At 57.2% G+C, this 23165-nt stretch overlaps 1 protein-coding gene across 1 annotated transcript in view; it reads right to left on the reverse strand.

Moving 5' to 3' along the window:
* The window catches only part of SLIT1 (slit guidance ligand 1), a 60692-nt gene that overhangs the window by 5131 nt on the left and 32396 nt on the right, over nt 1–23165 (reverse strand). Inside the window, exons 5-29 of the mRNA XM_054276870.1 lie at nt 12111–12182; nt 11907–11978; nt 11434–11505; nt 10935–11098; nt 10393–10540; nt 9830–9901; nt 9507–9578; nt 9331–9402; nt 9065–9208; nt 8754–8917; nt 8617–8640; nt 8029–8173; nt 7817–7891; nt 7451–7594; nt 7048–7191; nt 6775–6941; nt 5576–5708; nt 4616–4684; nt 4181–4252; nt 3884–3955; nt 3540–3611; nt 1520–1683; nt 1073–1197; nt 785–882; nt 13–152 (exon numbers count right to left, since the gene is read on the reverse strand). Of these exons, the coding sequence (XP_054132845.1) occupies nt 13–152; nt 785–882; nt 1073–1197; nt 1520–1683; nt 3540–3611; nt 3884–3955; nt 4181–4252; nt 4616–4684; nt 5576–5708; nt 6775–6941; nt 7048–7191; nt 7451–7594; nt 7817–7891; nt 8029–8173; nt 8617–8640; nt 8754–8917; nt 9065–9208; nt 9331–9402; nt 9507–9578; nt 9830–9901; nt 10393–10540; nt 10935–11098; nt 11434–11505; nt 11907–11978; nt 12111–12182 (2696 nt within the window). The remainder of the gene's footprint in view (nt 1–12; nt 153–784; nt 883–1072; nt 1198–1519; nt 1684–3539; nt 3612–3883; nt 3956–4180; nt 4253–4615; nt 4685–5575; nt 5709–6774; nt 6942–7047; nt 7192–7450; nt 7595–7816; nt 7892–8028; nt 8174–8616; nt 8641–8753; nt 8918–9064; nt 9209–9330; nt 9403–9506; nt 9579–9829; nt 9902–10392; nt 10541–10934; nt 11099–11433; nt 11506–11906; nt 11979–12110; nt 12183–23165) is intronic.

Here is a 23165-nt window from a genome sequence, read left to right on the forward strand (position 1 = left end):
CCATCCAGATACCTGTGTAGTGGGCAGGACAAAGGCAGGTGTAGTTGGTGGCACTGGGCACACAAGAGCCCCCATTCTCGCAGCTGTGCTCCTTGCAGGGGTCGCTGGTGGTGCGGCAGCTCGGGCCCTCGAAGCCCACTGGGCACAGGCACCTGCCATGGGGACAGGGCAGTGTCAAGGAGGAAAATGAAACAGAACATTTTGGGGTGACTGTCCCAAAACAACCAGCACAGGACCTGGCAAAGAGCTGGGTTTGGTGTCCTCCTGTCAAACACCGGGCACAGGGGTGGGCGGCAGCACAGCCTGCCCGAGGATGCTGTGTTGCCACGACAACAGGCTGAGAGGCCTCTCAGCACAGGGAGGGGCTGCACAGCCCAGCTCCTCACCCCCAGCCTGCCAACTATTTTCAGCTCCTAATTGCAGCCTGATTCCCAGAATGGCCTAAAGCATTCAGAGCAGTGAGGGTTGTGTAAGGGTAAGGCAGCCCCTCAGGGAGCAGCAGTGACTCCAGGACCACAGCAACCAGTCCCAAACCCCTCTACCTCCCCCTGCCTTCTGTGGTGATGGTACCCTCCTCTCCCCCACTGACCTCCACCTTGCAGCCTTCTGGGCTGGGAGGCATGGGAAAGAGCTGGAGCTCCCATGCAAATGCAATATCCCAGCTATATGCCCAAGGGAGCACGCAGGAGGCGAAGGAATTATCAGAACTTCTCTGCATGGGAGGCCAGGGTCCCATGCTACTGCCCAAACACCCAGCTTTCATGGGTTCCTGTCCAGCACTCACCTGAACCCAGCTCCTTCCCCCTCCTGAGGCTGGCAGGTCCCCCCATTGGTGCAGGGGTTGGAGGAGCAGCCACCGAGTGGCACCTCGCAGTCACGGCCCTGGAGAAGGAGGGAAAGGTGGGAGCGAGGAGGTGCCACAGCAGCTGCCCAGCTCTGCCCATCCTGCTCAGCAGGGTGTGTGGCACACAGGGAGGGTAGGTGGGCCCACAGGGGCATGGCAGAGGCCCTGCTCCCCTGCCCTCTGCAGGGACACGTCCCCATGCACTGGGGACCCCTGGGAGCAGGGTACCTTGTAGCCAGTGGGACAGGTGCAGCGGTAGGAGCCAAGGGGGTCGTTGTGGCAGGTGCCCTGGTTCTGACAGGGGCTGGAGAGGCAGGGGTTGCACTTGGCCTGGACGCTCAGGGCAGGTGGGCCTGCAGGAGGGGAGGAAGGGAGATGACCATCAGTGTGAGGAGTGATCAGAGTGTGTCCTTTTGTGGGCACCAGTGGCGGGGCAGAGCCTCTGGTGTTGCTGGGAGCAGAGCCTGTCCAAGAGTCTTTGCACCAGGCAATGGGACAGCCACAGGTTTGCTCAGTCACCAGGGAAGTGCCACCAGTCAGGTAAGAGGATGGAAACAACCTGGTCCCCCTCCTCCACAAGGCAACTCAACAGACGAAATCCTGGAGCCACCCAGACTCACAAAGCATCGCTCTGCCCGTGGGAGGGTATGGAGAGACAGCGTGGGCACCTCTCACCTTGGCACTCAAATTTCTTGGCAGGGGTGGTGAGCAGCAGCTTCCCTTCCATGTCGGGGGGCCCAGCGCAGCGGGCGATGCCTGGCTCCTTGTAGCCCGTCTTGACCCAGCTGGAGAGCCAGCGCAGGTGGCAGCTGCAGTACAGGGGGTTGGCCCCGATGGCTCTGCACGAGGAGAGGGGCAAAATTGCACCTGCTGCCACACAGAGGGAACTGGGAACAACTCTGTCATTGGCCAGGATGCCACATGACTGGCAAACCAGCGTTCCTCCATTTCTGGAACCACCAGCAGCGCTGCCCACAATGCTGGACTGGGACACACACAGCCCCACAGTGCTGGACTGGGACACACACACAGAGGCCCACAATGCTGGACTGGGACACACACACAGCCCCACAATGCTGGACTGGGACACACACACAGAGGCCCACAATGCTGGACTGGGACACACACACAGCCCCACAATGCTGGACTGGGACACACACACAGAGGCCCACAGTGCTGTCCAGTTAGAGCACCCTGCTGCCAGACCCACTGCCCATGCAGTGCTCCATGCTCGGCCCTGGGGCCGTCCTCCATTGTCCATGATTGCACATTTAGTCACACTCTTGCACACTATTCACACCCACTCACACTCTTGCACACTACTCACACACTTGCACACTACGCACACTCTTGCACACTCACTCACACCCACTCACACTCCTGCACACCACTCACATGCTTGCACTCTCTCACACTCTTGCACACTACTCACACTCTTGCACACTACTGACACGCACACTCACACACTCTCGCACACTACTTACATGCTTGCACACTCGCACACACTCTTGCACACTACTCACACTCAGTCTTGCACACTCATGCAAACTCTTGCACATTCACACGCTTGCACACTATACACACTTGCACACTACTTGCACTCACACCCACTCACTCTTGCACACTCACGCACACTCTTGCACACACACTCATGCACACTCTTGCACACTACTCACACTCACACCCACTCACACTCTTGCACTCATACTCACACTCTTGCACACTCACATGCTTGCACTCTCACACACTCTTGCACACTACTCACACTCACTCAGTCTTGCACACTCCTGCACACTCCTGCACACTCACTCACATGCTTGCACACTCACACTCCTGCACACTACTCACACTTCTGCAGTCTTGCACACTCACAGTCTTGTACACGACTCACTCACACTCCTGCACACTACTCACACTCACACTCTTGCACACTACTCACACTCTTGCACACTACTCACTACTCCAGTGGGAACTGGCAGTGCCAGCTGTCTGCAGTGAAGGCAGCACAGCCAAGGGAAATTGGAGCAGAGCAAGCAGTGTTGGTCCCCAAAAAACAAGGAGGCTACGACTGGGTATCAAAATGCTCTTTGCAGACTGAAGGAATAGCCTGAGATGCCCAGGATGCCAGGAGTGGGCAGCTGGGAATAGCATAGTTAGGAGACAGGGAGAGAACTAAAAAGACACTGTGAGCAAAGTTAAACCCTGGCCCTGGGTGGTGGGTACAGGGCAGTGCAGGCCCACTCAAAGAGAGGCTGAAACACCACCACTGGCAGGAGGATACTCGTGACAGACTGGGGGGCTGTTGTGGGGGAGTGCACTGGCAGAAGGATAACACCTCACTGCTGTGTGTCAGAGCAGCCCCTGCCAACCCACAGCTGTGACACCACTTTGCATGGTTTACCTACATCCTGGGGGACCCCAGAGATCTAGTGAGTTGGGGAAGGACCCCACAACACATCCACCTAAGACCACAGGGACATCCCAGCAGCACTGGGAGACTCAGCTGCACACCTGGATCTGAGCATGGGCAGCAGGTGACAGCACTATCCAATAAATCATGTTGCGGGTACCAGCCCAGAGAAGAGGGGAGAAGGCAGCTCATCCCCCAGGGAAGCCAAGCTCAGCCCTGTAGTTTTTAAAGGTCTGTGGAGCTGCATCCAGCCCTGAGCCCTAAGGAGTGGGAGGAGATACTCACAGATGGGACAGGGAGGTGACATCTGCAAAGATGCCCTCGGGGAGGCTGGAAATGTCGTTGCCATGGAGAGACCTGCAGAGAACAGAAGGTCCTGCAATGCCCAGGGCTCCAAGGTGGGCAGCAAGGACTGCTGTGGGTGACAGGTCCAGCTGTGGGTGACAGAACTGAACCCCACCACACTGTCACTGTTGAAAATGCACCATCTGCTCTGAGAGCAGACGAACCTTCCTGTGCTCCCCCTGCCCACCTGCATGCACCCAGCTCCAGGTGGGCACAGGGGACACAGGGACATGGGCAGCAGCAGGGAAGGGCCCTGCAGGGCTGTACTTAGGGCAGGTACTTACAGCAGCCGCAGGGAGCGGAGGCCCTCGAAGGCCAGTGGAGGGATGCACTGCAGGGAGTTGTAGCTGAGGATCCTGCAGGAGGGAAACAGGGAGCACAGCAGTGTGTGGTGTAAGAAACCCTCCCTGGGCTACACACTGCCCCTGCTGAGCTCCATCTCAAAGCACAGCTTCACCCAGGCACAGGGTGAAGGAGACCCTGGTGTCTCCAGCTCCTCCCAGTCTTCAGGGTCCCCTAGAACAGCCCACACAGCTCAGCTGGGCTGCAGCCCCGTGTGGCACTGCAGGGACCTCACTTACAGGGTGGTGAGCTGGCTCATGTTGGTGAAGGAGGAGTTGCTCAGGGAGCTGATCTTGTTGTTGCTCAGATCACTGCAAAACAGAAACCCCAGGGCTTGGAGCCAGCTGGGCTCTGCCCCCTCTTACTGCTCCCCAGCCTGCTCAGCTGCAATGGGGTGCAAACAGCAACAGGGCTGTCACACAGGGTGATGGCAGCAATGCCACTTGTCCCCTCTCTGGTCCATGCCTGGCACCAGGGGGTGAACAGCCAGAGGCTGAGCATTGCTGCCAGTCAGTTGTGTCCCAGAGCAGAGGGGGCACACAGAGAGATGTCAGGGGTCCCCACACACTGCCAGACCCCTCCTCAGGATCACACACCATGGAGACAGCCCTGCCCTCACCCACAAGTTCCAGCAGTGCCTCTAGCTGCCTGAGCTCCTGCTCCTGGCTACTTACACAAGCTGCAGATACTTGAAGGTGGAGAGCTGCCCCGGGACCTGAGTGAACTGGTTTCCATCCAGGTAGCTGCAAGGGAACAAAAGCACCTCGGGGTGACTGAGAAGCAGGAGATACCTCCCTCTTCTCCTTCTTTCTCCTGTGCACCACCATGGACTTCAGGCTGCAAGGAGCATCTCCAGCACCACCTCCCTCCTGCACCCAGGGCCCAAGGGGCTCTCAGGGGACTCCTGGGCTGGCAGGGGAGCTGTGTGTGAGTGCAGGAGCACACCTGGGTTTGCAGGCATGTCCCTGGGGACACTCTCCCAGCAGCCCACGTGTGCCAGCACAGCCAGTGCTGCGTTTACACATGCGATGGGAGCGTGGGAGGCTGTAACGCTCCCAAGGCATGTGTGAGAACGTGAGAGATGGAGCGGGATGCAGAGAGAGGAGGAGTGTGCAAGACAGTGGAGGGGGCTGCGGGGGTGCTGTGCATATATATGTGTCCCCAACCAGTGCCTGCACCCCCTGCACACAGGACTTGCTGCCATCCCTCATCTCACATGGGGACAGAGCCCCTTTCACAGCAGTGGGCAACACGGAGCCTGCACATCCAGCTCTGGCATGCACATCTGGGCTTTGCATGGGGACCACAGCTGCAGCGGGGGGTTGTCCCTCACTGTCCCCTCCCAAGGGCCAAAGACAAGGGTCTCAGCTGCTGGGTGATAACACCTCTTGCACAATACCCTTGATTGCCCCAAATCATCAGAGAAATTCTTGCTGAGCCACTTGCTGGTGTTGGCGCTGGACAGGATACCTCGGATGGGTCTGGTTCTACCCCCACTACCAGGCCAGGATGGGGGTGTGAGGAGGAGTCCAGGAGTCTCTGCCCTGCAACCCCACAGCAGAAGCCCCCCCACCCAGAGCTGTAAAGTTGATGGAGGGCTAGAGGGAGAGCTTGGGTACTTGCCCACTACTCACAGCTCTGTGACATTCTTGGGGATCCCCTTGGGCAGGGCCTTGAGGTGCTTGTTGCTGCAGCGGACAACCGTGTCGAGGCAGGTGCATTCCTGTGGGCACTGTGGCCGGGGGATGCAGGTGGTCTCCTCCTTACCTGCACCAAGCATGGAAAGCCACCAAGTCACCAGGGTCCAGCCCTTGGGTATTGTGTGAGGCCAGATTCAAAGCCTTGTGCCAGCCTAGGATGGCTCTTCTCCCATGCCAACCATCCTCCCCTGCCCCCAAAGCAGGGTGTTGCAGGCAATATCAGTCAGGAATTAGCAGTGCAGGAATTGCTCCTGCACCCAGAAATCACGTGCCCTACTGGTGTGGATACAACCAGCCAGCTCAAGGGTGCTCTGATTTTCACCATTTTCATGCAAAATGCAATCACAGGAACAACACAGATAACGGCAGAGAAGAAGGGGCCCAGCCCTACAAATCCTCCTGAAACAACTTCCTTCACCCATCTCCAGACACAGGTTAGATGGAGTGAAGCCTATGCTGAGCAGCCAGAGCAGCTGGCATTGCTCCCCTTCCCTGCCATGATGCTGGAATCCTTCGGGAAAGGCATTGCTGGGACAACCGTATGCTATCTCGCACTGCTAGGAAAGGCGCAGGATGCAACCCTTCAGTCTTTGACGGGGTGGAGGAGGGAAAGCAGAAGAAAGGATGGTTTGTTTGTAAATATTTTCCAGAGGGCTCAAAAGCTGCTCTAAATTTTAAAAAAAAATATCTAAAAAGAGGTTTTTCTCCCCACGCACACTCCCTGTCTGCTCCATCTGCCCACTGCCAGCTCCGGTGCATGTGCAAGGCTGAGAAGGGAAGGAGCAGGATGAATCCCACTGGGCTTTGCCTACACCTCTGGTCCTGTCAGCACCCAGGGCACAGTGTTTGCCAGCATATATATGACCCACCTACATATAAAAGCCCCAAGGTGCAGTGAGTGCAAACTCCTCTTCTGGCTTCAGAGTGGATATTTGAGTGCCCAAAGGCTGAGTACCAAGAAGGGAAACTTTTATATCATTAGGGGAGGGCATTCATGGGGCCCCCTGAGTGACTGCCTTGCCACAGGCACATCCTGGCAGCAAGGATGGTGCTGGGACAAGGAGCACAGTGTCATCCTGGGAGGAGCAATCTCATCTCCCCTCATCCTTGCCACTGCAGGGCCCATGAGTTACCTTCCTCACACCTGAAGTCAGGGAAAGCCACATCCTGGAGCGGGATCTGCCGGAGGAAGTCAGGGTTTTGGCACCGAGGGTTCCCTGTCACGATCTTCCTCTTGCGCAGCCAGTCCCCCAGCCAGGCCAGCTGGCAGTTGCAGTTGAAGGGGTTGGCGAGCAGGTTCCTGCACATGGGAGAGAGCACCAGGGCAGCACCTGAACAAGCACCAGGCAAGGGCACCTGCAGCAAGGTGCACAGGCTGGGGGCATCCCCTGGGGCCCAGGACATACAGTGTGGAGAGGGACTGCAGCGTGTCAAAGGCGCCCGGCGCAATTGTGCTGATCTGGTTGTCGTACAGGGAGAGCAGGCGGACGTTGCGCAGCCCTGTGAAGCTGTCATTGTGGATGCAGCTGATGCGGTTGTTCCTCAGCATCCTGCAGAGGGAAGAGAACAAGGGTACCTACAACACGGGCAGGCACCACGGGGGAAACCCACCTTAGCAGTGCTCAGGCTGTGCCCACCTCAGTGCTGGGCAGCAGAATGAGCCTGAGCAAGTCCCTGAGCAGCAAAAACCTGCCCCACCCAGCACTGGATGCAGCCAGCTGGTGGGCAAGGCATCCTGGGCTGGCCCTGCAAGGAAGCAAGGAGTAAGGACGTCCCCATTTGGGTGCTCATGGAGGAGAAGGGACTCACAGTGTCCTCAGCCCGTCCAGGCCCCTGAACATGCCGCTGCGCACAGACTCCAGCTGGTTGACAGTGAGGTGCAGCTCATTGACAGAGGATGCCCCCTCAAATGCCCCATCCTCGATCTCTGACACCTTGTTGTTGCTGAGGTTGCTGTGAAGAGTGAAAAGCAGGCTGGGATGAGGGCTCTGCCTTGACCTCATCCTGAACTCTGCCTCCCCCAGATCCCACTAAGCAACCCGCGATTCCTTCAGAGGACCCTCAGGCTGGGACATGCCCTCCATCTCACACCCCAGTCTGCCCTGGCATCAGGACCCCCATGTGCCTTCCCAGCCCTCGGCACTCCTGACATGGCTGTACCTGCCCAATACTCACATTTTCTTCAGATGTGGGAGCTTCTTGAAAATGCCAGTGGCCTCCAGGATGGAGATCTCATTGTTGTTCAGGCGCCTGGAGTGGGCAGCAGGGACAAGAGCTCAGGAGATGCCTGCAAAGTACCTGGTACAGCCCAAACCCTGAGCCAAACCCCAGTGCCAGCAAGGTGCCTGCTGCAGGAAGGAAAGCAGAGTGAGAGAGGAGACTCTTACAGCTCAGCTGTGGACTGAGGGATGCGATCTGGGATCTTGGTGAGTTTCAGGTTGGAGCACTCGACCACACCAGATTCACAGCGGCATTTTGGGGGGCAGATCACGTCACTGTTGCATTCACTGTTCAGGTGGTAATCCTCTGTCCCTGTGTGATGGTGAAGGCAGTGTGGGCTCCCACAGGCAGAAGCACAGGCTACTGCACTTCTCTCCTCTCCCTCTGATCCTCCCACATCCCCACTGGTCTCATTTTCCTCCCTAGCTCCCCTCATTTCAGCCCTTGTGCACATATTAGTTTTCTCCATGCCCAAAGCAGCTTATCTACAAGGATATTTTTCCTAGGTACATGGGGCACTGCCCTGCCCACCACCCTCCTCCAAACAAAACTGGACCCTGGGGACACCTCCGTGCCCATCCAGCTAACAGCAGAATGGGAGATGCCACAACACATCCCGGTACCCAGCATGTGGGAAGTGAAGAGTGGTTCTGCTGGGCCAGATCACGGGGCTCTGGCACAACATCCCCGCAGGCAACCTGGCTGACCGGGCACCATGCACACACAATGCACATGTGTGCGGCTCCTCTGCTCACCTGGGATGAAATACTGCTCCTTGGCTGCGGGAAAAAAAAGCACATCAGCCCTCTGAGCACACAGACACCAGGCTGGGACAGGGCTGGGGACAGCTGTGCCACAGGACCCCTGTGACAGGGCTGGGGACAGCTCTCACCCGAGCAGCGGAACTTCTTGCTCTTGATCTGGCCGATGCGCTTGTTGGCCAAGCGCCGCGGGCTGGCACAGCGGGCTCCACTGGTCTCCACAGGGTTGGCACGCAGGAAATCTGCCAGCCACTTCAGGTTGCAGTCACAGATGAAAGGGTTCTGGGCCAGGTGCCTGTGCCAGGGACAGTGCGTGACACACCGCCAGGGCAGCGGGTGACACACCGCCAGGAGCAGGGGGTGATCAGCAGCTTCAGCCCTGGAGATGCTTTTCCCCCAGAGGCTCTCCTGCCCAGGCATGGGAGCTGGAGTGGACACTCACAGAGTCTGGATGGCCCGCAGGGAGGTGAACGTGCCTTTGGCCAGGCTCTGGATCTTGTTGTCATACAATGAGAGCAGTGAGAGGTTCTGCAGATCCTGGAAGGCATCTGCCCGTACACAGTTGATCTTGTTGGCATTTAGAAGCCTGGCAGGGAGGGAGGGATGTGAGTCTGGGGATACCCCTTCACTGCACCACGGGTGCTAGGGACCTCAGTCCTGCTTCCCTCTGTCCCTGAAAAGCATCCCCCACAGCCATTGGTGCCTTACAGCAGCTGCAGGGCAAAAAGTCCTCCAAAGACACCCTTAGGGAGGTCCGTGATCTTGTTGCCATACAGCACCCTGGGAAAGAAAGGCTGGTGTGAGAGAGATGAGGGAGTGGTGTGGGCCATGGTTAAGGGGTACAGCATCCACCCCATCCCACCCACACCAGTGTAGGCACTTACAGGGAGTTCAGTGAGCGCAGCCCCTGGAAGGCGTCAGGGGCGATCTCCGAGATCTGGTTGTTGCTCAGGTCTCTGAAACCCAAAGGGAGAAGGTGGCTTGGTCCCCTCTTCTCTTGTCCCATGTCCTCATCCTTCTGCTAGTTCCAGGGGACCACCCCCAAACCCAATATACAGAGCTGGGGTTATCCAAGACCCCCTCCCAGTGCTGCCATATGAGGCACCCGTGTCACAGCAGGTGCCCCATGTCTGTCAGCTCTCAGCATTGGCCAGCAGGATGAAGGGTGTTAGGGTTCAGGGTGAGCTGGCAGAGGCTGCACACTTACATCCTCCGCAGCTTCTTGTAGGGTGAGAAGGCTCCTGGGGGGATGGACTTGATGCCGTTGAGTTCCAGGCGTCTGCAAAGAGAATAGGGGGAGGTGAGGGCTCTCGGGCTTGCCAAACTCCAGAACCCCACCAACAGAGCTGGGCCTGCAGGACCCCTAAGGCTGCAGTAAGTTACACCACAGGAGCAGAAATATTCTGCCCAGAGACAACTTGCATGCTGGGGCTTTCTCCATCAGGGAAAGGTGTCATGGGTGAAGGAACCATGGTGGCTGGGGTGGAGGAAGCACCTCTCTTCCCAAGCACCTCGGGTTTGGGGGTGCCTGCTGCCTCCCACATGCTTTGTGCACTGTCCCAGCAGGGGCTCTGCACCATAATTGGATTCCTCTAAGGAGATTATTTCTCTATTTACATTTTTAATGCAGCTAAATCCAGGGCTAAATCTGGGCAGAGTGAGAGAAGGGCAAGGAAAGCCTGCTGCCTACAGAGTGACTGAGCAGCTCCTGTGTTCCCAGTGCCTTGAGCCACCCAGAGCCAGGTGGTGACGGTGTGGGGCCATACTCACATCTCTGTCATGGTCTCGGGCAGGTTGGCGGGGATGGCCGTCAGCCCCTTGCCCCGGCAGTCCACAATGCCATTGCTGCAAGTGCACATGGCTGGGCAGGAGCCGGAGGACAAGCTGCAGAGCTGGGCATGTGCTGAGTCCGTTTGTCCTGCCAGGGAAGCAGCCAGCATTGGAATTGCAAAGGGCTGAGCCAGGGCAGTACATGGCAGCAGCCTGAAGAAGGGACCCTGGTGACAGCTCAGCATGCAGGGACAGTTCATGGCACCCTTGAGTGGGTGCATAAGATCTTGGTGCACCCCAACCCCCTGCAAAAGCTCCAAAGGCACAGACTGATGTACTGTCACACTGATAGGGTGGCATTGTACCCATATTGTCCCCACACCAAGGACTGTGCTGACCTGAAAAGAACCCGCAGCATGGTTCCGAGGCTCTGAGCTGGGGCACATGGCAGGGAGTGAAGATGGGCTGCATTGGTGGCACAAGCCTTGTCCCCCTGGCCCATGTCCCTGCCCTGGCACCCACCACCTCCTCTGCCCCCTCACCAGAGCAGCTGAACTCATTCTTTTGGATCTCAGCCACGTTGAGGCCGCGAAGCTGGGCGGGAGCAGCACACTGGGTGAAGAGCCCGATGGTGGGGCGCTGGCGCAGCCACTGTGACAGCCAGGCCAGGTGGCAGTCGCAGAAGAGATGGTTGGAGTGCAGGCGGCTGTAGGAGGATGGATGGAGCAGTCAGCAGACACGGGACAGCTCCTGCCCACCCCTCTGCCCTCTGAGTGCCCCAGCCTGGCTCATCCCAAAGGCTGGGTGGATTCAGAGGGAGATACAGAGGGGCTGAAGAGCATCTGTGGCAGCTGCCGAAGCCGCCTTGCTTGGCAGTATTTGGGGATGCTCTGCAGGGGCGTCCCCTCCGTTCCCTCACCATGGTGCTGTCCCAGCACTATTGGGCCAGCACGTGGGCCACCAGCACCAGCAGCAGAGCTGGGGACATCCCACTCTAGCCTAGGAGGCCACTCCCACCACCACCACGGCCCTGGCACTCACAACGTCCGCAGCTTGGGCATGTGGTTGAAGCTGGACACAGGAATTGAAGTGATATTGTTGTTATTCAGGGTCCTGCAGGAAGACAGAAGGGCAAACAGGCAAAAAAGGTCAGAGCAGACAGGCTGTAAATAGGCACTGAGATGGTCTAGGTGGCACTAATCCCTGGGAGCAACCTAGCACAGGGTGAATGGATGGGGACAGCCCGAACCCCCAGTAGGACTTGCTGTCCTTTCCAGGCTTCTCCTCTCCACAGCCAGTGGCATCCAGGTGCCCCTCAGGGGCAGGATCAAGCCCTGGAGCACAGCTGTGCAGCAGCTGTACCACAACCCTGGTCAGCCCCTGCTCATGCCCAGGGAGAGATGGCATGCTGGGGATGTCCCTGCAGCACCTCAGTGAGGGGGGACACTCAAGGACACCCTCATTCTGCATGCGGCTGCAGTCTGGAGGCTCCAGCCTTGTCCCCAGTCACTTACAGGACCTCCAGCCCCCGCAGGGCACGGAAAGCCCCATCCTCGATGCAGCTGATCTGGTTCTTGTCCAGTTGCCTGCAGGAGAAAGGGAAAAAAGGGAGAATTGTTGAGACAGCCCAGGCAGAGAGCAATCAGTGCTCCTGATCACTCCTGCTGCCACTGGTCCTGACCCCAGACTCCCTCATGCCCAACACTGCCAGGACTCACAGGTTCTTGAGGTCAGTGGCCCCACGGAATGCTTTCCTGGGGATGGCCTGGATGAAGTTCTCACTCAGGTCCCTGCAGAAGAAAGAGGCAGGAAGGCAAATGGGCAGTGCCTGCAAAGTGTGATGTCCTGTGGGAGCAGGGCATGCACAGGCAGGGACACGCCCCAGCACTCAAGTGATCCCTCAGGGACTCTGACAAACTAATTTGGCTTCAGGTCCTTGGCTGACCACTGTTCTGCTGGCTGTCCTGAGGCAAGTCTCACTCCATCTATGGTGGCTCAAAGTGACTGGGGCTCCCTGGGCACTGCAGTCTCTGGCTCTGACAAGCAGAGCTGACTGGCACAGCTCCGGGAAAACCCTCCATACTTAAATGCTCTCTGACTGCTATAATTACAGGTCCCTGCTGATTAACTGGTAATTACACTTAGCAGCTCCAGGAGGCATTCCCATGGAGCCTGACCTGCACTTCAGAGGGCACAAATAATCGGGTCATTATTTACTTCATCACTGCAGGGCACTGTCTGTGTAATCACCTGCTCTGTAATGCCAGGGCATGCCAAGCCAGCAAGGGCTCTGTGTTGCAGGGTTGGCAGCAGGTCAGTTCCCCTATCATGCCTGGGCTGGCTTTTAAAGACTATGAAGACCACAAATCTCACTGCAAGCAGGGTCTGGGTGGACTGACTCAGCTGTGGGAAAACCTGATTGTTTTATTTATTCTCCATGGCTCCCCAACAGCCATTCCCTCTTCCACCCTAATAGTCAGCAGCTCCTCCAAAATTGGCTGGCAACTGCATTGCCTGCTCCCATCCTGGGGTGCCAGCACAGTCCTGCTCCAGCCACCCCTGGGGCAGGAGGTCAAGTTCTCATCTCCTTCCTGGCAGAGGTAAACTGAGGCACAACACAACATTTTCCCTATGCAAGTCCATGGATGAGTGAGGAGAAGGACCAGGGTATCCCACACAGATTAAATGTCCCCAGAATTACACAGGCCACACAGACACCCCCACCCCAGCCCCAAGAGGTGGTTTAGGGTGTCCATAGATGTCAGCACTTCACACATAGTGTTCACTAGCTCTGCTTTGACATAACAAAGCCTGTTTGCTCTTGATACCCCACACCTGGACTGGCTCAGGATGGAGGCACAGCATCCACGTTCCTCCACATGCCCTCATTTCCTCCAAAAAGTGGGCTCCACAAATGGGCACAAGCTGCTTGCAAAACACCAGGAGGTCTCCAAACTGGGACTTCACCCCAGCTGAAAGCTTCACTAACACAATGAGAAAATGTCCCCAGAGGGAAGCACCAGCATTACTTGCACAGCTGCATGAGGAAAAGGAAAACAAAAGGACAGTGGGCTTGCCTGACCACCAAGGAGATGCTATACAGTCCAGTGTGATGCATCAGCCCCTGCCCTCTGCACAGTTTGTGCATCATTCTGGGTCACTCCTGGGAAACCAAACCCGGCTGGCAAAGCATCATTGCCAGGGCAGTGGAAGGGAGATGTCCCCCCAGGAACTTCCCAGGCTTCTGGAGAAGGACAAGCCCAGCTCCTGTGCGAGCAGCAGGCGCAGTTTCGCAGCACCCCACGAGGCGGCACTGCCAGGCTGCCCTGCTGTTCGCGCCGCCTGCCCTGACTGCGCCGGCTATTCCACAACTCCGCCCACGGGGGATCAGGGTCCCTCACCCCCTCCAAAGGGAAAGGACCAGACGCCTGCAGCAGCCTCCAATTGCCCAGCACTCTTTCAAATACAAATATCTTCTCCTCATACTATGTTGGAGATGTGATGAGCCTGGGGACCCCCAGGAATTGCACTGATCTTTCAGAAAAAGACAGCATTGCACCAATTCCTCTTTTCTCTTTCAGCTTCCATAAGGATTCCCTTATAAAACTCTTAGGAAAAGATAACAACTTTTTTATATGGCCAGACAGTGATAGGGGGAACAGTTTTAAACTAAAAGAGCAGAGTTTTAAATTAGATGTAAAGATGAAATTTTTTACTGTGAGGATAGTGAGCCACTGGAACAGGTTGTCCAAAGAACTTGTGGATACCCCATCCCTGGAAGTGTTCAAGGCTAGGCTGGATGGGGCACTGAGCAACCTTATCCAGTGAGTGCCATCCCTGCTCATGGCCAAGGGTTTGAACTAGATGATCTGAAGCTCTCTTCCAACCCAAACCATACTATGATTCTACGAACCCTCCAGGCGCGGGTCATCACTCTTTCTAGCAAAGCACTCAGTGCACCGCATTCCTTCTTGGCAGCTGCCTGTCCTCCAGCATTAAACCCTCACAGAGATGAGCACCACACCTCAGTGCTCTGCACCCCTCTCCCAGCTCTGGCACTGCCCACCCAGGCAGATCCTGTCTGCGATTTGTTTGGTTCCCCCGTGGAAAGCTCGCTCCCATTTCTCTGCTTGGAGCACATGGGAGTCCCAGTGCGCCCAGGGAGCAAACCCAAGCGTCTGTCTCCAAGCTGCTCACTTGCAGCTTGTGAGGGAAATGCTGCTAGAAGGTTGCAACTGACTTTGCGAGGCTTCTCCCCTTCACAGCTTTTTGTGACAGTCCCCGATGAAGTGCTGCCGTGGGGGGTACCGAAGCCAAGAGGGACAGACGCTGGATGGGAGAGTTTCAGCAAGGCCCCGGCATGGGCGTAGATTACATTGCACAATGACACAGCTGACGACACCAGGACAAACACATGCTTTGCCTGTGGAATCCTCGGGCCCCAGCGTTGGAACAAGGCACGGCCCCTTCCCTCCTGGTGTTTCATAGCTCCCAGCTATGTTTGCTTTACACTTTGGCGCAGAAGAAACAGCAGATGGCACGGCTTCTCCTCGCCCTGCCGTGCCGCTCGCAGCACCCGCGGCGGCTGCATCGGTGCCACCTCATGCCCTGCCGATTACAAGAGTGTCACTGCCATGGCACGTGGAGTGCTAGCTTGCAGCACTGAACCACGGGCACTGGCAGGTCTGACAGCCCCACTGGGGACCAGCTGACAGACAGGTACAGACAGAGGAGGAGGAGTTGTGACAGTCACCCTCACTGCCTCTTCTGGTTTCACTTTCAGGTATTGTCCTCAAGCTCCAAGTTTAAAAGTTCCTGGCTGTTGAATCCAGGCATTTACCAAACAGCCAGCCCATTCACAGTGCTTGTCCTTGCACAGCACAAGGTACAGAGAGCTCTGGGAGTCCCAGGGGTGCAAAGGGAAAGTATAACAGGGGGTGAGGAGGTGATGGAGGACACCTCTGTCACTACACTCACCTCTCAAATGGATTTCTGACCCAGCAGATGCCTGCACAACAGCCGCAGCCAGCTCCAAACCACAGCTGTGTGATGGCAAGAAGGCAGGCACCCACTTTTCTTCCAAGTCCCCCAAAAGCCTCATGGCCAGACTATATCCACACAAGTGCTCCCTGGTCGGGCAGTGAGAGGGATGGCGGTGGTCAGGGATGGCGGTGGTCAGGGATAGCGATTTCAGGAGCTTCCCTGCTCAGATCTTACACCCGGCTGCTCTGTCCCATTGTGTGTGTGACGGCTGTCGGATACTCGCGGTATCCCTAGCGAGGCAGGAGGTGTCCCGGCGCTGCCTCTCCTGGCAGCCAGAGGCCCACGGCACCGCCGCGGTTCCCGGGGAGCCTCGGCGAGGAGCCAGGCGCGGACGCGGCCCCGCAGGGCTGGCAGGGCCTCGGCGGCGGGAGCCAACCCCCCAGAGCGACGCCCTGCCCGGCGCTTAGCGGGGCGCCCGAGCAAAACTGTTCGACATGGCTTCCCAGTGGGGAGCCCACTCAGGCAAACAAACCCCGGCAGCCTTAATCTCCCCGGCAAGAGCCCGGCGGGCCGCAGGGCGGGCGAGAGGGAGGGGGCCGCAGCGGGGCTGCGCCGGCCGGGCAAGGAGGCCGGAGCTATTACCACGCTCTCATTCTTTTGGCTAATCCTGACTTCACACTTTAACCTGATTGAGCCTTGTTTGGCGAGCCTGCTCCTTGCGCGCCGTGTGAGGGGATTAGGGCCGGACGCAGCGGGGCGGTAATTGCTTCCCAGCGGCGCTGGCCCCGCGTCCGCCGGGCCCCCCGCTGCCAAGAGCGCCGGGGCGGCCTGGCAGCCTCCGGCGAGGCGCGGCCCTCGCCAGGCGGCCCGGCTTGGCAGCGCCGCGGGGCTGGCTCCGCCGCTGGCGCTCAGGTCCAGCCTGCCCGGTGTCAGCCTTGTCCCGGCCAAGGCTGCAGCCCGTGTCATGTCCCAGGCACAACGAGGGCTGCGGGCCACGCTGTGCCAGGTCAGTGACATTCCACCCTGGCAGTGCCCGCATGCCGACTCCAGGGGGCTGCTCCTCTCTTTACCTTGTTTCCTCCCCAGTATCCATGCTGGAAACTCATTATGAGGGCTTCAGCCTCTGCCAGGCCACAGCTCCCACAATGTAAATGCACGACACTGCACTGCATGCCCCTGGCTCACACGCCAGACACTGCTGCAGCAGCTCCGCTCCACCAGTGCTGGCACCAATCACTGCGGGCACCAGCTCAGCCACAGCAACCATCCACCAAGCCTCGAGCAGACAAGGCAACCAAAGCCACCAGCCCTGCAGAGCATCGTGTTTCATGCTGGGACAAGTGCTCCCTGGATCCCAGCCTCACCTCAGTGGTGCTGTGCCAGAGCACAAACAGCATTTCCCCAGCAAGGACTGTGGCACCAGAAGCTATTAAGGAACCCGGTGTGTCTCAGCTCACTCTGCACATGCTGTCTGTACCAGCACAGCCTGTCCAGGGCAGAGGGATGAGCAGAGACAGGGCTGACAGCTGTTCACACCACCACCTTCACTGCCTGACAGGTGACAAGGGGTGAGCTGAAGGGACAGTAAGACTCCTGCATTACAAAAAATCAATAGACTAATCAGCACTTGCATTAGTAGGAATGACCCAGAGTCTCCCAGGGGTTCTGCACTCTCTGTTGCCACTCCAGGGCAGGAGCTGCTGCACCCACTGCTTGTGTCCCCTGTGCTGGGGGAAGTGTCACCCACATGTCCACAATCCCACATGTGGCTACACAATTCACTTGAGGTGATGCATACAAGTCCCCAGTGCTTTAAAGACCCAGTGCCCAAGGAGGGGTGTCCCTCAGGGAGTTGCTTGCTGGAGATGGGGAGCTGCCACCCCTCCTCTGCATTAGCAGAGTGCCAGGGCAACAAGGCAGAATTTTGTCCGCTGTGTCACCTGCCCCCAGCATTATGTCACATTTTGATTTTTAATGGGCTCCACTGGCCCAGCTGCTGGCACCACTCCATCCTGGCCAAGGGAGATGGACAGACCTCCCACGGCCCCCAGCCCACTGTGACCCCAATGTCCCCAAGGCTGCAGCCTGTGTGCTACCTGCCACTGCCGTTGTTGCCTGCCACCCACTACAACGCCAGCCCTGGGGCTGAGGGCATTTGCACAGGATAAGGTGGGATGGCAGATGCTGATGCATGGCTACCAAGAAGCCAAGGTGTAGTGTGGTGGGCTCAGCGTGAGCCCCTGCCACTCCAGAGAAACATGGTGGGGTTTCTGGAAAAGGCACTTTGGCAGGGGGCAGAAGGGGAAATGGGAGGAATGGGACAGGGCACAAAGCAGCATGGTGTGGGGGAAAGGAACATTATTTACTGCTTTTCACAATGCTAGAACAAGGGACGACCAACACAATTACAAAGGCCAGCTTAAAATCACAGCTAAGAGTGAATCCTCCAAATTAGAAGTCCATGCATCTCTCAGCCACAGCCAGCTCAAAAGGGAAATCAATAGAAGCCAAGTGCAGAGATGCACCTGCCAAGCCTTGCTGTGGCAAGAACACCTGCAGGTGGATGCTCGGGAGCTGACTCCTGCTGCCAGGAGACCAGCTGGGCACATCTCTGGTAGCACCACCCTGCCCAATGCAGGCTGCATGGACAATGGCTCCACCACTGCTCTGCTGGTGGGGACTGTCACCCACCAGGAGTCACTTCTGTCACCCTGTTTTAGCAGCAGGCAGAGATGCACAGCCCCTCTGCTCCCCAGGGCAGTATGGGGACATCAGCCTGGGGTCAGGGCAATGCTGGAATGCCCAGCCAGGGCAGGGTACCAGGATCCGGCTCCAATCTCTGCCTGTCACTCCTGTCACTGCCCCTCCTGGGAGAGGGGGACAGTGAGCTGAAGTGGGGGAGGGAGGTGCTGCTCCTACAGGGTTTCAAGGGGGAACAGCTGTTTGCTGTGAGCAGCATCGCAGGCTGGGCGGGGTGGCACAGCCCTCCCCGCTGGCAGCCAGAGTGGAGCCGCTCATCAGGCAGCCCCAGCCGCCAACAATTACGTGCTGAGTAAATCGATGGGATATAATTGGACTATTAAGATCTCATTATCCTCCTAGCTCTGGTTGCCACAGCCTGCAGCGAGCTGGGGGAGACTGCAACCTGCAGCCACAGAAACTGCCTCCTGACACACACAGCCTTGATGGGCACTGGGAAAGGGTGCATGGAGCAGGGACAGCACAGACAGAGGGAGCAAGGACGCTGGCAGCAACCAAATCCAGCACAGGAGACATCTCTGTGGCACAGCAAAGCACTGTGCAGAGGCAAGGTGGTGTCCCTACAGGGGTCCTAGAGATTAAGACAACCAGCAATTCTTCTAATCACCACACCAGCCTGAAAGCCACCACTGACCTCTCCTTCTCTGTGTTCTCATCGCTCCTCAGTGAAATGGGCAGTTTGGCCTCTGTATGCCCTTACATGCATATCTCTACCCCATTCCTGCTGGAAAGCAGGGCTCATGTCCCCACCTGCAAGATTCAGGGTCCCTGTGCTCTGAATCACACAGGCTGCCTGGCCCTGAGTGTCCCTTTCCCTGTGCAAGGGCTGTGTACCCACATCATCACCTGCTCACACTCCACCTGTGTTGGCTGATATGATTCCAGGGCATGGGACAGTCCTCCCAAAGGGACCAGCATCCTCAGCATCTCCTGGCGCCAGGTCATATCCACTGTGATTCAAGTGAAAACAAATAATCACTTCCCTTAGGAGAGCTGACCCTAATCCCACCTGAGGCTTCTTGTAATATTTCTTTTCTTCTTATTTTCTGAGCACCGGTGAAAGTAATGCATCAGAGCTCCTCCTTGCCAAGCCTTATATATAAGGACAAAACAATCCTTTGCTGCAGCAAGGCAAAACACAACTTGACACCACTATGTGCTGAGTGTCTCAGACCTCAGTGACACAAGCCCTATCAACAAATTCTGCCTGTCCACTGTGTCCCCACAGTAGAGTGTAAAAGTGAACAGAACAGGGAGCAATGCTTCATGCATACTACCCTGCCTTCCCCAGGCTTCCCAAAGTGCTGTGCTGACCCCAGGCGCTGGCCCTGTTTTTCTCCCTCCCAGGAGATGCAGATGCTTCCAAAAACATTAAAGCTGGAGAGGTTTGTTGCTTGGACAGACGAGCAGAGCATGTGTAAAAGCCAGCATATGCTCATGGCAACAGTTAGTGAGAGGAGCCCCAGCCCCAGTGTGGTGGTGTTGATTTAACAAAACATTTCAGGGTGTGCATAAATCTCAGCGGCTTCAAAGGGACACTGCTGACCCATGCCACGACCCACTGATACCAGCAATTGACTCTGGCTGGTATCACCCAAGGGTGCCACCACAGTGTCAGTGCGTGCTGAGGGGACACCCAGGGACGCTGAGGCATGTGGGTCCATGCACTATGGGTAACACCAGCAGCCCCTTGTTTGGGCATTGGGGAATTTGGGGACAGTGCAATGTCCCCAATGAGTGGGAGGGCACTTGCAGGAGCCAGGTTTTGCTGAGCAGCTCTGCCAGGGCAGCGCCTGGGCAGTGGCTCCGGTCCGGCCCCAGCAAGGATCAGCTCCTGCGTGGGCTGAGCTGCAGTGCCAGAGCTGCGGCCTCGGCCTCTGTGGGAAGGGGGATGCTATGGGAACAAGGGGAGCTGGCCAAGGAAAAGAGAGAGGGTGGGAGGGAGGGGGAATAAAGCATCTGCTGCGCACCCTGGAGCCTCTTCAGAGATTGAAACAAGTTAAAAGCAGCAGCTTTAATGGAAACACAAGTGAAATAACAAGCTGCAAACCCTGCGTGCCTGTCACCGCCCCCTCCCCACAGTGTCCCTTTGTTCCTGCAACCTCGTTATCGGCAGGAAGGGGAACTAACACGAGGCTAAGGCATCGCCATCAGCTCCCTCGCATCCCAAAGTGCCCTGAGAGAGGGACAGCTCCTTCTGTGTCCAGTGCCCTGTGGTCTGGCAGAGCCCTGGGTAAGCAGGGGAGTCTCCCACAACCCACCTGTGGGAGCAGCCAGCCTGTCATTTCCTGCAAAAGGACCTGCTCTGTGGCTGACACATCTACCCCTGTTCTCACTGTCTGCTGGGTGAGGGCTCATTCCCTCCAGCAAGTGTCTGGCTGGACACTGAGTGTTAAAACTGCACCTGTCATGCTCACAGCCCCTGTGTCCCACTGCCACTGGGACCCAAGGCACCCAGCCTCTGGCTCCATTGCTGCATAGCCTCCTGCTTCTCTGCATCCCTGCTTCTCATCACTTCCAAGTCCTCTTAGCCCTGATGTTCAGCAAATCTTTTCTCCTCCCTCTTTTCATGTTTTTGCTTCTGTCTTACCCTCTAGTAGTGGGAAATCCCTGCATGAACCTTCCACCAAAGCATCTTTTTCCAGCTACCACACTACCCTCCAGTCTGTGCACCTGCCTGCTTCACATCTGCATACCTCAGCTCATTTCAAGCACGTTCCCCACACGCTACAAATAAAAGGCACAGAGACGTCCCTTTCCCCAGGGCTGCACACCAGGCCCCCAACCCTGCAGAGGGAAACTGCTGCCCAGAGCACAGGACCTCAGCACTCACAGACCCACATGTTCCAGGATGACCAGCAAATCAGAGTAGCTCAGCAGCTCCAGAGCCTGGCACAGAATGAGCTGGGGGTGGTGCAGGGGTTTGCTAGACCATGTGTGGTTCTACCTCCAGCAGACAGCAGTGTGCCACAGCAAGACCTTCCCATGTAGCTTTGTGACAGTTAGGACAAGGTCAGTCCCCATTCATCCCATCACGACCCCATGCATGGCTGTGCCATGCCCTGAGAAGTGCCAGGCTCCAGCCCTGCCTGCCATGCAGCCTTACATCCTGCAGCATGCAGCGTGTGCTCCCTGCCTGGCAGCTCACACCCGAGAAGATACCCCAAACTCCATGCTGCAACACTCATCCAAGGTGTAAATGAAAAAGCAAATAGCTCTTCTGGCGAGCCAGCCCTGAGCCCTGTGGGGAGTTGGCTGCAGCTCTGGTTAGCAGGCTCATCCCCTGGGTTTGCAGCACTGCAAAGCCCAGAGCTAATTGACTCCCAGGCTCTGAGGCTTTTAATTGCTAATAAGTGTGAAGCCAGCCCTGCCAGCCCTCCTGGATTCCTCCGAGGTGTGAATGAGGCTGAGCCAAGCTGAGAATTGCATCCCGGCTGTCCCAGATCTGTCCCAGATCTTGGTGAGCCAAGAAGTGATGCTGTGGATCTGTGATGCTGCTCCTCAGCTTTACAGGTCCTGGGACAACAACTGGCCCAGCTTTAAGAAGAGCTAAAGCAAACTCCCTATGGCCTGGAGGATGTTCTGAAACTGAGGCTGAACCTTGCAAGACAGCTGGAGAACTTGGCGAGATGCCCTGACATGACTAAGTGTCCTTCACACTCCTCATGTTTGGCCCTAGCACTCAGACAGGTAAAACTCTTATGTCTCATAGCCTGGGGCTTCCTGAAAGCTCTTGGGAGAGGCTGGCAGTGGGAGGAGAAGTGGGAGATGCATTGCAGGATGAAAGGCAGCCAGGAAGGAGCCAGTGGGACATCTCAAATCGTGCCCAACAGCTGGTAAAAGAGATGTGATTTTACACAGGGCTAGGAGGAAACAGCCAGGATAGGAGAAGGAAAGGCAGATGGAAAACAGCAGAGGGAATGTGGGGCTGCAAGAGCACCCGAGCATGGGAATCAAGCACAGGGACACACAGGGAAAACCCAACAGGAAGATAAAGAGACTCCATCTCGTGTGACACACATCAAAGCCAAGATAAGAACTGCTGGAAGGCAGGCAGCAAAGCCCTGCCACAGGGCTGGCCCAAGCTGGGGCTGCCCTTGCCCCAGTAACAACTGCTCTTGAGAGGGGTTTGGGAGAGCAGCACCCAGTCATGGCCATGCCACAGGGCAGTGAGAGCTGCATCCCAGCCCACAAGGCTTCCCTCCCCAGAGCTGCTCTTTGAAGAGCCCCTGGCACAAAACCACACGACAGGTCTGGGGAAGCCTCTGCCTGCAGGTAGTGAGTGCAGCTGCAGCTCCCACCCATGGACCTGCCTGTGCTGTGGATCAACAGCCCCTCCTTGTTTTGGAGAGACAGAAATTAGTTGCTGGAGCCACTGGGTGCTCCTCCCTTTCCCTGACCCATGCATGTGTGGAGCTTGGAGAAGTATCGAGCCCAACAGCAGCGCCCAACCACAAGGCACAGACTGAAAAGTGCTGGTCCTGAGTCTGTGGGCACTTAGGGGACTCACACAGATCTTCAATTTCTGTATTAAAGTTCAAGTGATGGAGCAGCCCCACAGCCCTTTCCAAAACTGTCCTGAGGTTAATTATCTTTGGGGTTAACAATGCACCTCCTGTCTTTGTTCCAAGTACATCTGACTCATAGTGGAGAAAGCAGCTCTGTGACCCCAAGAGCCCATGGCTGACTCTGCCCTGTGGATGTGCCTTAATAGCTGGGGACTGTGTTACCTGCATGTCCACACCTCCTGCCACAGCCTGACTGAGCTCAAGAGCAGCCAGGATTGCAGAGGTGAACTCCACAGAGGGGAGAGTGAGGACGTGGCCAGGGAAGAGGGGATGGGACCCTTCACCCTGGCTGGCTTGGGGGGTTGCTCCTCACCTCCAGCGGAGGTGCTGGCCAGGGCTGGAGCTGCCAGGGTTAGAGCCAGCCTCCAGCATGGTTGCTCAGGTGGCCTGGCACTGCTGGCACAGCTGCAGCTCGTGCTCTAGGACCTGGGGAGAGGAGCTGCTGAGGCTGATTACCCCTGC

The sequence above is a fragment of the Melozone crissalis genome, unplaced genomic scaffold (genome assembly GCF_028551555.1).
Source record: "Melozone crissalis strain CALT ecotype California unplaced genomic scaffold, PUWL_Pcris_2 ptg000019l_1, whole genome shotgun sequence".
NCBI classification, from domain to species: domain Eukaryota; kingdom Metazoa; phylum Chordata; class Aves; order Passeriformes; family Passerellidae; genus Melozone; species Melozone crissalis.